The sequence below is a fragment of the Aythya ferina genome, assembly GCF_964211825.1.
Source record: "Aythya ferina genome assembly, chromosome: 4".
NCBI classification, from domain to species: Eukaryota; Metazoa; Chordata; class Aves; order Anseriformes; family Anatidae; genus Aythya; species Aythya ferina.
Window position 1 is genome coordinate 46,029,735 of NC_140300.1, and position 13,805 is coordinate 46,043,539.

Here is a 13,805-nt window from a genome sequence, read left to right on the forward strand (position 1 = left end):
CAAACAGGCAATTGAATTGAGCCCTTAGTGGTATTAGTTTTTGAACCAGATGCACTAAACTGATCGTTTAACAAGCAGTGGCTGTGAAGTACTGCTGTTAGCAACTTGAAGCTGATACTTCACATATCTATCAATTTCTCCTGTTCCCCACTGTCTTGTATTTATCTCCTTATTTGCCTAAGGTAGATTGATTGCTATTGTTTATGCATACAGCTTTTTCTTATTACTGCATTTGAAAAAGAGAGAGAGATTGAATCGAACCTGGGAGGCTGAATCTAAACCAAAAGAAAATGAGAGCAAAGGACATTTTATAAATTTACTCTAAAGTGTTCACAGATCTATGTAACTAGAAACGTCATTCTTTAGCTACTTAAACACTTCTGTTCAGGCCTTTTAAATTTGGTCCCGAATAATTTTATACTCCATAATCTTGATGTTGGCACCACATAAAAAATTTGAGACAGATTTTCTCTCTTGAGGTCACATTTTCAAGTATTATTATTTGTCTTTTCATTTAAGTCATTTTAAGCCACTGTCAGTGTTAGGTAGAATGCTGCATGCTATAAAACCTGACTCACTCCAGGAATATCTGTGTGATTAAGGATTGGCAGAGTTTGGCTCAAGTAAGTGGCATGCAGCACAATACTACTTTAAAGGTCAGTGCTCAAGGGGAAGTGGTTTCTTTTAAATTCACTCCTTACCACAATTAAATAAGGAGAACACTATCTCGGCACAAGGGAGGAGTGAGATTCTGACTTTTCTGCCTTGATGATGTCCATCAAATATTATTCTCCACTCTGGCAAATCTGATGTTGGACAATTTATGGACAAAGACTCTTTTTTTGTTCTATTACTATGAATATGTGTCTATGAAACAAAAGGTGTTACTGCTTCAAGTCTAAGTACTACAAGCAGAACTTTTTATCTGTTTGTTTTGCTTCTGAGAAGTGCTAAACTTTTGAGGTGCTGGCAGGAATGCTTATTATTGCTTCTGAGAAACCCTGTGTTGGATAGAATTTGGCAAGACCACTTTCTAACAGTAAAGATGGTTAAACAGCTACTGCTGGAGGAAAGCTACGCATATCAAATTTCTTACATCCTGCAGTTCTTCCTTAAGTGTGATTTCCAGCAGAAACAACATATGTCCAACAGATATTTTTTTTCAAGCTCTTCAGCTATATAGCCTGTATTTCACATTGGTACATATACATATTCACAGAAAAAGCTCATTTTGTAGGCTTGCCTTAAATAGGAAGCTGAGATTTAAAGTTTGGGTAGCTCATTTATTTAATACAAGCCAACTGACATAGTCTAGCTTATGGTCTATATCAGGACATAGCAAAAGTGTAGCCAGCAGGTTGAGAGAAGTGACTATTCCCCCCCCCCATTCAGAAGGTGTGAAACCACCTCTATAGTACTGTCTCTGTTTTCCCCGCTGCAAGAAAGACCTTGACAAATGGGAGTGAGCCCAAGGAAAGGCCACCAAGATGAACAGGGGCTGGACCACACTGCCTTCAAAGAGGCTGTGGGAACTGTGTTCGTTCAACCTTAAGGAGGACAAGGCTAAAGGGAGATCTATCTACTGTTTGCAGACACCAGCAGGAGCACAGGGCTAGGACAAGAGGCATTCGGAACAGAAAAAACTCTGATTTGACACAATGAAATTTTATCTTACGGTGAAGATTGTCAAATTGTGGGATGTGCTGCCTTGCTTGGAGAGGGTTGTGACCTTAGCCAGCTTAACAGCTTCTAGGAGCCTGCACAACTTCTTGATTTTTCTTCAGGAGCTTGGAAGTAAAAGAAAGGAACAGCTTTTCCTTAGCTATGGGATGCTGAGGTGATTTGAGCTATACAGATTGTAAAGATCTGTAGCATTGCTATATTCTTCAAGATGTTAGGAGAAGCAAAAACACATCTTAATTTAGAAAGAGTGTGTGGCGTAAAGCACAATAGCTACACCCCTAAGATGAGTAAACACCAGCACACACTGTTTGCAAGAGAAGGAAAGTCAAGAACTGCAGTAACAGCCATGCATTATAACGGTGCTGTACTAAAACTCATGGCATGCAGTCATGTCTGAAGTTACACCAAAAAATAAATGCCACAGTGAAATTAATTTGGGAAAATAAATAAACAGGGATAGGAGAACTGAAATTCCTGGCTCTTTATTTAGTCATCAAAGAAATCTATTTTGCAAGAAGCTCGGAGCATTCCATTAACAGCCTCAGAAGTGCCAAAGGACGAAGAGCAAGGCCCTTCATAGAGGTAGCCTGAATTAGCAAAGATCTAAGGGGGTTCTTAAGACATGTTTTGAATTTCAAAAACAACTTTAAATTGCTGAAGTTACTCTTTGATACTCTACTTACATTCTGTGCTCTGATAAGAGTATCATACTGAGCTACAACCAAGGTAAGGACCATTACCTTCAACAAAGAAAGAGTTCTAGTTCAGGGTCATCTTAGGAAGCAGGACAGAAGAGGGAAGCTTATGCTGCTGAACTTTGAAGCCACCTGAAATATTAATGCAAAGAAGAGACAGAGAAGAGAGCATTCCCTTTCCAGATAGCAGCCTCGGTAAGATTTGAAAGATTTGTCCCAGCACTGGAGCTGTAGCCTCAGAGAAAGCACAGCCTGCTGGTTCCTATTCTTGGGAGTGACATTAGGGCTGAAGTCCTGCTTGGTGAATAAGGCCCTCCAGCCATGCACTGAGAAGATACTCCTTTGATTCTCATCTTGTAAGTTACACCCTGGAGAGAGATAGTGCTGGCTGGAGCTAGGCTGACAGGAGGGCTTTTTGGAAGGTTACTGAGCACAGAACTTTGTAACTACAGCAGCTGTTGCCTTTGCATTTGCAGCCTCGTAAATAAACCTGCAATCTTCCATTTTTGCTTTTGATGGAATATGTAGATGCTTTATTCACCCTTACACCTGCTCTAGCATTAGGCACATCCCTTCTAACGAGGAGCAGCAAATCTCCGCGAGCAGGGGCGCTCACAGCCAAGGATTTCAGCAGTTCCCTGCAGCGAGAGCATCCCCTTCATGTTCCTCTCCGGGAGGCGCTCCGGGAACACCGCGAAGCGGCACCCGGCACCGACCAGAATCTCCCCTTTTTTCCCCCAAACCTCCACCCGCTCCCTCCGGCATCTCTCCGGCCGCTGCTTCCCGGGAAGGAGCCCCCCTCCCTCAGCCTTGCGGGGCGGAGCCGTGTCCCTCCTGTCCCCCCCCCACCCCCCCGCCTGTCCCCGTTCCCCGGCCGCGTCCCGCCCCGTCCCGCCCCCCGACATGCCGGGGGGCGCCGCCGCCGCCACCTCCAAACTTTCCGCCGTGCCCCAGCGCCAGCCAGGAGAGAAACGCCGCGGTGAGTGTGCCGTGCCGTGCCGGGCAGGGCCGGGGAGGGAAACGGGAAGGGGTGCGGGGTCCCTGCTGCCTCCCCCCGCAGTCCCCAGCGGCTCCCGAGCCGCCCCCGGTGGCGGCGCCGCGGCCGCGGGAGGCAGGGTGCGTGCCGAGGTGGTCTCGGGGGTTGGTCGCCCTTCTTCTTTTGCTGCAGGAACCGTAAGAGATCTGCCCCGGGCCTTCCTCTGCCGAAAGTTGGGTGCAATTTGATGCGCATCCCTGAGGGGCTGGGGGAAAAATGGAAAACAAAACAAAACAAAACACCCAAACAAACAGCAATGTGCAATAGGGGTGCAAATGCCATGCCATCGGATGGAGAGCTTGTACCGAAAAAGACCAGGAAGGGTCCTGCCAAACACTTCCTCAGGTAGCAAACGCCACCTCAGTTTTCCCCCGTACAACGAAAGGAGCTGATTCTTCCCCCACTCAACTGTCCCACTGGCAATGTCAAACTTGTCCAATTTATTGCATCCCTTAGTTACACACCAGTGCATCTCGGCTCAAAATCCTGGCTGTCCCTCCTCCCTCCCCCAGCTTTGTTGTATTGACAAGACCAAAATGCTTGTCAATAGACCAAATAGTAACAAATGGAATGAAAGTGGCAGAAGAAAAGAGGGCTTTGCTAAATAAGGGGTTGGAAGTAGGAATCGTGAGAATGCCTGTGACTAGAGAAACAAGCAAAAACATTTTCGGGAAGGAAGGGATGCTATGGAAGAAAGGGATACTATTTTTTCTTTTGTTTTCTTTTGCTATACCTTTATTATTATTATTATTATTATTTTGGCTGAGTTCCATCATCCTCCCTGGGTTCATGGCAAAGAAGGGAAAATGTATGAAATTTGCCTTCCCTCTTACCCATCTCATGTAATGTGCAATTATGACTTGCTTTTATTTTGCAATTAAAACATTATGAGATCTTGGAGTACCTGACAATCTTGGGACCTCACCAAAGCTCTACTTTACTAATACATGCAAGCATAATTCTTGGGCATAGGCACACAGGTTGAAGGGAAAAGCTCAGATGAGTTCTGGACATCTGCATAGCCTTGGTGGTGCAAATTTTCATGTATCTTTTACATTTTTTACTTGGTGGACTGAAGGTGTATTGATTAGGAGTCCTGCCTTGCCGCCCTTGCTTAGACTAGTAGGTGACAACTGATTACATTACCAAAAACTGCACTGTAAGCTTCTACAAACACCTAGCACACCTCAGCTATGTATCTCATGGTGTTACACTATGTCAGCTATGTCTCACAGTGTATCTCTCAGCCTTACACTATTAATTTTACACTAAGTGTAGACTAAACAATATAGCATAATAATGACCAGCTTATTCTGGGGGAAAAATAGCTTTCAGTTCATGTGGTTGAGCTGCACCTTTTGAAAAAACCAAAGGCTTGCACTGAGAAATTCTTTGGGATATTGTGTGGTATGCAAGCAAAACACAAAGGGCTCGGTCACCTGCTGGCAGATGGTGCTTGTTTCTGAGGCATAATGTAGTAGCCAGTCACAAGATGCAGGTGCACGTGTACAGCAATTCTGTTAGGAAATCACACCTAGCGATGTTGCCAGTAAATGTCAGTGGGGATAGAGGTAGGAATGAAAATCTGCAGTGATGTGGATGTGATTTAAATAATGATAATAATAAATAAATTAAAACAAACAAACAACATACAAAAACACAGTTGTTATTAGCTTGAATGTCTCTTTAGGCAGACCTGAATTCAAGGTGGACTAAACTGTGTAACACCTGGTGTCAAGTAAGTGACATTTCTTCTCTACTCTGTTGCTTTACTTAGGGAATGTATGAATGGGCAAACAGAGTAGTAACAGCGTTGGCTTTCCTACCAGTGGCAAATGGCGGTGTTTTTTCTGTGAGCCCACTGTACTGATAAATGCTTGCTTAGTACTTTCACAGGTCAAGCCAGGGAGTCCACAGGTGCATGGCACTTGTGACGCCATCCATGGTTTGGACAGTCTACCTGGGGACAGGCACACTACATAGGATTGAAGTCCAAGTCAGAAATTAACTGTAAAGCATACGTTTATCCATCCATGCCTACTGAATTCTTAGGGTAGCGTAGGCTAGCTGAGCAGAATTTGGCTCAGCCTGTGTGGGGAAGTCAACAAAATGTGATTTTGATGCCAGTGGTGAAATTCTTACTGACATCAGAAGGGGAATGATTTGCTCTTCTCTATGGCTGCAGTCGAAAAATGATTGGCAGCCTCCAAGGAACTGTGTTTTTTCAAACATTACACAAAAAGGAAATATTTTTTATATCCAAGATTTAGCTGTGTTTTGAGTTAAATTTCAGCATGAATACATTGTACAGTCATTTCAGAGAAATGCTACTATTTCAGATCTGCTAGAAGGGTATTTTTGCTTGCCTTGTGGCACTAACTTTCATAAAATAAATTTTCATTAAAAAAGACATCAATAATCTGTTCTCTGGCGTTAAGGATGGGCCTAAACCTGTAAGAATTTGGTGACTATTTAAAGGACACTTTCCATTAAGGAAAAGCTGGAAGAGTATTATGCTAATAACAGTCTGGATGGTGCAGTTCCATGTAGAATTCCCATAGGTATTAACGGAAGTTTTGTGCTAAATCAGCAATAGTTTTAGGTAGTGGATTGTAAAAAAAAGGATATGCTGCCCAGCTGGATCTTAATCCTTCTGCATTTACTGAGGCAAACTTTGTCTTTGAAATGCTTTTGAAATCTGTCCCAATTTTCAGCAGGAGTCATGCCTGAATAATATTACAGGATCGGGCTTCAAATGTAAGGGCAACAGAATTTAAATATATTAAGACAGATCTCCTCTTAATCCTGGGATGTAGAACCTGGGTTAGAGGAGGAAAGAGCTGTAGCTTTTCATTACTGTAGCTGTAGCCGTTCATTACTTCTGGTCTTCACCACCACAGTCTGATTTCTCCACATGTTCTTGTATTGGTTTGTTTTTCAGGTACAGCTCTATTGCTTAGACCAGGCTGCTGCAAGGATGGGGCCTCTGGAAGCAATAGGTGAAGAAAACCAGACAGATGAAATGAAAATGGAGCTGTTCACCAAGCTGTACTTGCCGAGATACACCACGCCACTCAATGAGCTGGCTCTTGACCCGAAACCAGAACTGAAGGACAGCACAACGCTAGTCGAAGTGCAGATAATCCTCATCTTTGCTTACTGTTCCATCATCCTGCTGGGGGTGATCGGAAACTCCCTTGTGATCCATGTGATCATCAAATTCAAAAGCATGCGCACAGTGACTAACTTCTTCATTGCCAACCTGGCCGTGGCTGATCTGCTGGTGAATACACTGTGCCTACCCTTCACTTTAGTTTACACACTGTTGGGTGAATGGAAACTGGGCCCAGTCTTGTGCCACCTGGTGCCTTATGCCCAGGCTCTTGCTGTGCACGTGTCAACAGTTACGTTGACTGTAATTGCTTTGGATCGGCATCGCTGCATCGTCTACCACTTGGAAAGCAAAATCTCTAAGCGGATCAGCTTCTTGATCATAGGAGTTGCCTGGGCTGTCAGTGCCCTGTTGGCAAGTCCTCTGGCCATCTTCCGTGAATACTCACTGATTGAGATCATTCCTGACTTCAAGATTGTGGTCTGCTCTGAGAAATGGCCAGGGGAGGGGCAGCTTAACTACGGTACCATCTACAGCATCTCCATGCTTCTGATCCAGTACGTGCTGCCTCTGGCGGTCATCTCCTACGCCTACACCCGTATTTGGACCAAGCTCAAGAATCACGTTAGTCCAGGGGCGGCGAACGACCACTACCACCAGCGGCGGCAGAAAACCACCAAGATGCTGGTGTGCGTGGTTGTGGTGTTTGCTGTCAGCTGGCTGCCCTTTCACACCTTCCAGCTGGTCAGTGATATTGACAGTCAGGTGCTAGACCTGAAAGAGTACAAACTGATCTACACGGTGTTTCACGTCATCGCCATGTGCTCAACATTTGCTAACCCCCTTCTCTATGGCTGGATGAATAACAACTACAGGACGGCCTTCCTCACAGCCTTTCAGTGCGAGCAGCGGCTGGACTCCATCCACCCTGAAGTATCAGCAGCTTTCAAAGCTAGGAAGAAACTGGAAGCAAAGAGGAGTCAGTTCCCTGGAGACTCTTTCACACAACCTACTAATGTTTAAAATTTCTGACTTTAAAGAAGATACGCATATGTTGTGGACAAAGGAATCAAATCCATTTTGACACATGCATTTTTAATGCATAGTTTTACTCATAAATGGTGAAAGAAGAGTAGCAGGGAAGTCAAGGCAGGTGGTGTGATTTGAGGGAAGATTAGATTGTCACCACAAGGTTGTGACTATACAGCTGAGGAAATAAAAGGGAGAGACTTCATTTATGGCTGTCTCATGCTAAGAGACACTCCCATCCCTCCCATCTCTTCATGACAAATCTAAATGACAAAAGCAGATTTTGCTGCTTTTGCTGTAGGGAGACATACAGCTGATTTCTAGCACAGAAATACTATGGGAGCAGGCAACTTGTATATTGCATGTGGAGACTGGGGAGAATCAAAGTCTGTTGGGAAAATGAAATCTGTCTGGGGAGAATGGGCTCTGCTGGTTAAAGATTAAGGTTTTCAGACCCCTTTTCTTCCACAGGAACCTTTTGCAAAAATAATGGAATTAGGATGAGAAATGTGTTACTGTTTTTGACTTGTACTGAAGCACTTCAAATGAAAGCATTCAAAATGGATTAGAGGAAAGAAAAAGCAAAAATGAAAAAATACCAGTTTTGGTGTGAAGAAAGGAAAAGGTGGGCTTTGGCCGATCAAATGGGGTAGAAAGTCGTTCCTTAAGAATCGGCTGTGGTTATTCTGGTGACAAAACTGCAAGCCTGTGACCTGATGGCTCATTCCCTGCAGGTCCCTACCTTTCATTCCACATTTGGAAGAGCTCATAAACACAAAGCTGTAAAATGGCATTTGAAGGCAGGAGATGCAGGCTCAGGTCTTCTGTGAACACTTCATAAACTGCCAATATTTTAATTTTCAAGACCTACTTAAATGCCTAACGTGTTATTAACTCTGCAGGCTTTGAATTTTTGCTGCTTTCTCTCTGCATAATAAAACAGCAGATAATTTTGATCCTCTGGAAAGGCTGCTAGATGGTCATATGCTTTTCCTTATTGTGGTTTTATGTCACACACTCATCTCATCTTGGAGCTTTTTCCATCTTTAGCTTTTGTAAAAATTAAAACATCTGAACGAGTGTAACCTAATAACAGTATGCTAGGTTTATGTGATAACTTATCAGTTATTCTGCATGCTGTAGTTAATAGTTAAATTCCTTTTTTGCTCAGGTATAAAATTTTAATCTGTTTACTGTGTTGTACACAGCAATGTTCAACTCTTCTGTGTCTTTGCTTAGCCTCTTTGAACTCATTAAAGAGATGAAGAAAATTTCAATTGGTGTTTATTCCAAGCTGCCCTGTTGCTTATCAAGAATAAAAATAAACGTGATACTTTCACTTGGAGTCTCTTTCTACAGCAACGTTTCAGCCTCCTAATTTTTTTTTTTTTTTAAATTTTCAGTGCTCCTAAATTTGTTGTGTTCTCTCTTAAAAATTAAAAAACAAACAAACAAACAAACAAAACTCCAGTACTGAAGTGTTAGCAATGTAGTGGCATCAAATGTTTGTCTGGTGGAGAAATTCAGCTTTTTGTATACTGTATCTTGCTATCATCCTTTAAAAATCCATGAAATCATTCAGACTTGGATTTTTCATGAGCAGAGAAGGGAGGTCTAGAGAATTAGCTGGTGTTTACTTAAAGAAGAAAAAGTATCCATCATTCTTAAACAGTTCTACAAAAATAGATTAATTCTCAACCATGTACTTTCATGATATTGTCCACAAGTTATTTTTGTCTGAGTGTTAATAATATCCAAAATGTAAGCTCAAAACAGTTATGGGTGAGGAAGGATTACACAAGTGTGCAATTATTATGGACATCAATCATAGGTATCAGTTACAGTTGACTCTGAACCCTTCATCAAAACTGTATTATTTCCACAAATAGCATCCTTTATTTAAAAAGTAAATCCTCTTCCCATCACCCCCCACCTCTGGTTAAAAGTTGTTTCAACTCTTTTAAGCCTTTTAGAGTGTGGTATATAAAGAGTTTTGAAGTAACCATGACAGTGTGTGCTGAAGTTATACTTGCTGGGCTAATTCTCAATGATTTTAAGACCGCATTATATCATCCTGGATGAAAGTGATTAATTACAAATTATCTTTCTGTCTATTCATGGCATCTTTATATTACTACTTCCTGAGCTTTCTCTGAAGTATCATTTTGTACCAAAGTTGCACTAATTTATCCCATTGCTTTCCACTGTGCCATGTGGAGGTGAGGTGGTGCCCGAGTCAGTGCCTGTTTTAGGGTGACAGACCTCCACATGGTGCACCACTGCATGGTGTGGATTCAACAGCTACCTATGCAAGGGTTCACTTTAATATCTTGCTGCATAGGAAAATTAGGCATTTTTCTCACCAAAAGCGATCAGGTAGCAACTTCCCTCAGAGTTCCCCCAAATCCCAGCTGTCAAAAGGATGTGGAAACCCACGTTTTGTCCCCATTTCCTACTAAGAGAAAATGAATCTATAAGCAGGCTTATACCCACAGACTGAGGAGTCTGCAGAGGATCTTGTTTCGTCTGCTGCGGTGAAATAGGAACCTAGGTCTCCCCATTCACACACTGGTACTTTATTTTTTTTAAGCACTATGTTCTTTTCCTATTGAATAGGTTCAAGCTTTATACAAAGCCAAAGAATGCCAGCAGCAATACTCGTTTAAGGATCTGCAAGGAGGCGGTAGAACACCCAAGGTGAAATGTCATCTCTGATTCAGAGCAAGAATTTGAACTGACAGGCCTCATTTCTCAGGAGAATGACTTAGCCACCACGCTGCCACCTCTCCTCAGGTAGCCATATACATCTTCTTAGAGCTGTTCTATTGTATATATAACAATTCAGTGTTATATATACAGTGCTATTCAGTGTGTGTCAACACAGTGTAGCCAAAGCAGGATTGAGCAGAAAGCATGTCAAAGTGAATTTGAGCAAAATTAGGTTTGAGAGTTTAAGCGACAGAAACAGAGGGGCTAGGCTTGCACAAAAATGGGCTTAGTATATGTATGTTTTGGTGTATAAAACTGTGCCACATGGCTGGGCAGAGGCTGGTTGTGGGGCATAACTGACTATTGCCCCATAGTTGGTATAATCATGTCTTGTATAAAATGTGTAATGGACATACATACATTACCAACATTTTAATAACGCTAAGAGCAATAACTGAATGAAAACTATTATCTGCATTTTATTTGTCAGACCCATAAAGAACCACTGAATTCATAGATTAATATAATCCTTGCCTCATAGTTTCTAAACTCTCTTGGGGACTTTTCTTGTATTAATCCAGGTAATGACCTTAAGGGATAAATTTTGTCTTTGAATTCCTGAGTTATTTACCTGGTGCTATCATTATAAATACCACTCCACAATAACAGAGCTACTTTGTGCCAGGTTCTTTGCTCTAAGAAGCTAGGAGATGTATGTAAATCAATGCAAGGTTAGTGTTGCTGAAGAGACGTTTTTTATTCTTCATTAAAATTGCTTATTTATGCAATCAATAGTGATTTTCATATCTTCATTTTTGAAGATATTAAACTAGATATTATTTAAAAAGAAAATTGGTATGACAGTAGTGAGGAAATCTGAAGCTGTTAAAATTGGAGAACTAATAATGTCAGAGAATAAATCCCCCCATCATGAAGCAAGGAAGAGACAAGAACAGGGCTAGTCAGGGCATAATTGATTTATAGACTTTCCTTCTTCCCCTAGTCTGGGCAGTGAGAGAAACGTGTTCAAATGAAACCAGGGCAAATGAAGACACAAATCAATTCTATGCACAAAGGACAGTGTTGCCTGGGGAAACTGAGGAACTTTGAGGAGAAATTCCTGCAATAATTTGAGCCTTAAAGTTCGTGTCATGTTCTCAAGCAAGCAAGTCTGTGCCCATACATTATTTCACCTGAATGTAGTATAGGTAAACAGCTCTGTGGTGATAATGTGTCAGATGCAATGGATGTGTTATTAATTCCAGATAGTACAGAAGATGAATAATGCATACATACCCCTCATAAAGTTTATTTCAGATGGGATATATGAAAAATTCTTTGTTTGTGCTAAAATCTTTTCCCTCTCAGACTTCACTGAGTACTTCCGAAAGGAAGAGAACTTCAAGCTATAAAACTTAAAGACTGTGAAATTACGTATGTGATGATGGAGGCATAATTTAGTTTGAAAAAAATACTGTATATATATATATATTTTTGCTGATACTGCATAAGAGAACCAGACTGTGGTTTGACCCTTGAACCTGGAGTTGAATTTGCACAACTGGGCTTTATATGAAACAGACTTTTATTTGTGTACTTCACAACTCTCATGCAATAATTTACTAACCCTGCAGTTCAAGACCTTTTCAATGGTAGAATCTGTGCTTAAATATACATGGGGCCAAACTATTCTTAGCTCTCCAAGGTTGCACAGAAAAATAGAGGTCTAGGGCATTTCTCCTATTCACTGCCATCCTCCAGAATTAGAGCTGTTTGTACTAAAATGGATCTCAGTGTTTGCTGGCAGCACTGTGACTTTTTAATTTATTTGAGGTAACCAAGCTGGTGAAACAGCTGGCCTTGCTCCCACTGCACACTGGAGCAGTATGAGCACATTTCAGCGAAGCATGGCCACAGCTCCACAGCCGTTTCCAGCCAACTGAACCTGAAGACACAAGCTGGGGGAGATATGTCCTTCTGAGGTGGATTGTGGTGATTACTCCCAGCAGATGGGATTGGAGAAACATGAATTAGTTTTTCAGCAAGTCTCTGCTGTGAGGACAATACACTTTGTGTTTGGTGATATTTCATCCCAACTACACTTTGATGCTGATGACTCCACAAAGCTTAAGTGCCATATGTCTACAGCCTCTCAAGTTCAGCATAGATCTGTTTCTAAAGCTCAAATGCAGCTGAAATCAAGGTGTCAACAAATCAAGTGTCCACAGGCAGCGCTACAATGAGCACATCCTTGCACTGAAGGTAAGTGACAGGGCAAGGATCAGTTTGTCTGGCTTATCCCGCCCATGTTAGTGCTAGCTGCAGACTAGCTCGGGTATCTCCCACAGACGCTAGCACTGATGTGCCCTGTGGCACCAAACACTGGTGGACACTCCATAATATGTGACCTGAGTGCTGAGAAACCCTGCCACTTCAGCAGCACAGCTCTTCCCTGTGCCCTCGTCAGCAGTCCCACTCCTAACAGAAATGAACTGGCAGTGTGATCCACTGGGGAGCATATTTTACACATAAGAAGTGATAATGTTCTTGTCCTGACAAAAACACTGCCTGACAGATGGGTATGCCAAAATATAAATACTTTAAGGCAGAGCTGGGTGTAGCTGTGGTGGGATGTGAGTGTGCAGCAGCATAACCTCTCCTCTGTTGCCACAGCATGGAGCTTCTGCTGCTCTAGGAAGGGGCAAAACAAACTTTCTCCTCCGGAAAAGCTGCCTCCATTTAAAATCCAATATTTCATTGTCAGATTTATCTCATGGGACACAAACTGTTGATATAATCTGCTCTTACAGTCAGTGGAACATCTTGCCATATTTCTATAAACCTTCTGGTCATGTTTGTTTGTCAGAGTGGTCAATGGTCAATGTTTGCTTTTTCATGAAAATCCCATGATGCTAATACTAATACCAATACCAATACTAATACCAATACCAATACCAATACCAATACCAATACCAATGCTAATACTAATACTAATACTAAACAATAATACACACTTTACAATCTATACTTTATCTCAAATAGAGGAGCTAGTGATTTCCTTGCACTCAATGGGGGTTCCTTTGAAACTGTGATGGACAATGGACCTCTGCTTGTGCAGAACCACACAGGGATTTCTTATGTTTGCATGCATTCTTGATGTCTAAAGCAATTTGACAACTGGCTGATTATTTTGAAATGGCACCATCAAATAGGGCTGTAAAAATAAAGATTTATGAATAACACATTTTGAGAAAACTACATTACTTACAAGAGGCAATCACACACAAGAACGATAGGATTTTATACTTACGATTGTAAAGATGCTTTATAATGAAAGCGGAAGACTGTAGATTTTTTAATTAAAACCTGAATTTGGCTTTGTCAGTTTGCTTATGGTTGTTCAGCCAGCTTCAGCCATCTCTGGAAATGGGAAAACCAGGGCACAGACAAGTAAAAGCATTGTTGGGTGTCATATGGGCTAAGCTCACTGCTTGTGGCAGTGCCTGTGTGTGGGCGCAGCTTGCTGTGCCAGATGGCTGAA

General features: G+C 42.0%; 1 protein-coding gene across 2 annotated transcripts; it reads left to right on the forward strand.

The window, feature by feature from the left end:
- Positions 1-3,248: 3,248 nt before the first annotated feature.
- Positions 3,249-8,917, forward strand: NPY2R (neuropeptide Y receptor Y2). Of its 2 annotated transcripts, none has more exons than XM_084516883.1 (2): positions 3,249-3,357; positions 6,356-8,917. In XM_084516883.1, the coding sequence occupies exon 2, from the start codon at positions 6,392-6,394 to the stop codon at positions 7,547-7,549; it is 1,158 nt and encodes a 385-aa protein (XP_084373009.1). In that variant the 5' UTR covers positions 3,249-3,357; positions 6,356-6,391; the 3' UTR covers positions 7,550-8,917. The 2 variants fall into 2 exon arrangements, with proteins under 2 accessions (XP_084373009.1, XP_084373010.1); XM_084516884.1 differs by lacking the exon at positions 3,249-3,357 and adding an exon at positions 3,555-3,759.
- Positions 8,918-13,805: the final 4,888 nt, after the last annotated feature.

Bases quoted from the DNA above. Each gene is read 5' to 3' on its own strand.
- NPY2R (XM_084516883.1), top strand. From the start codon at position 6,392: ATGGGGCCTCTGGAAGCAATAGGTGAAGAAAACCAGACAGATGAAATG.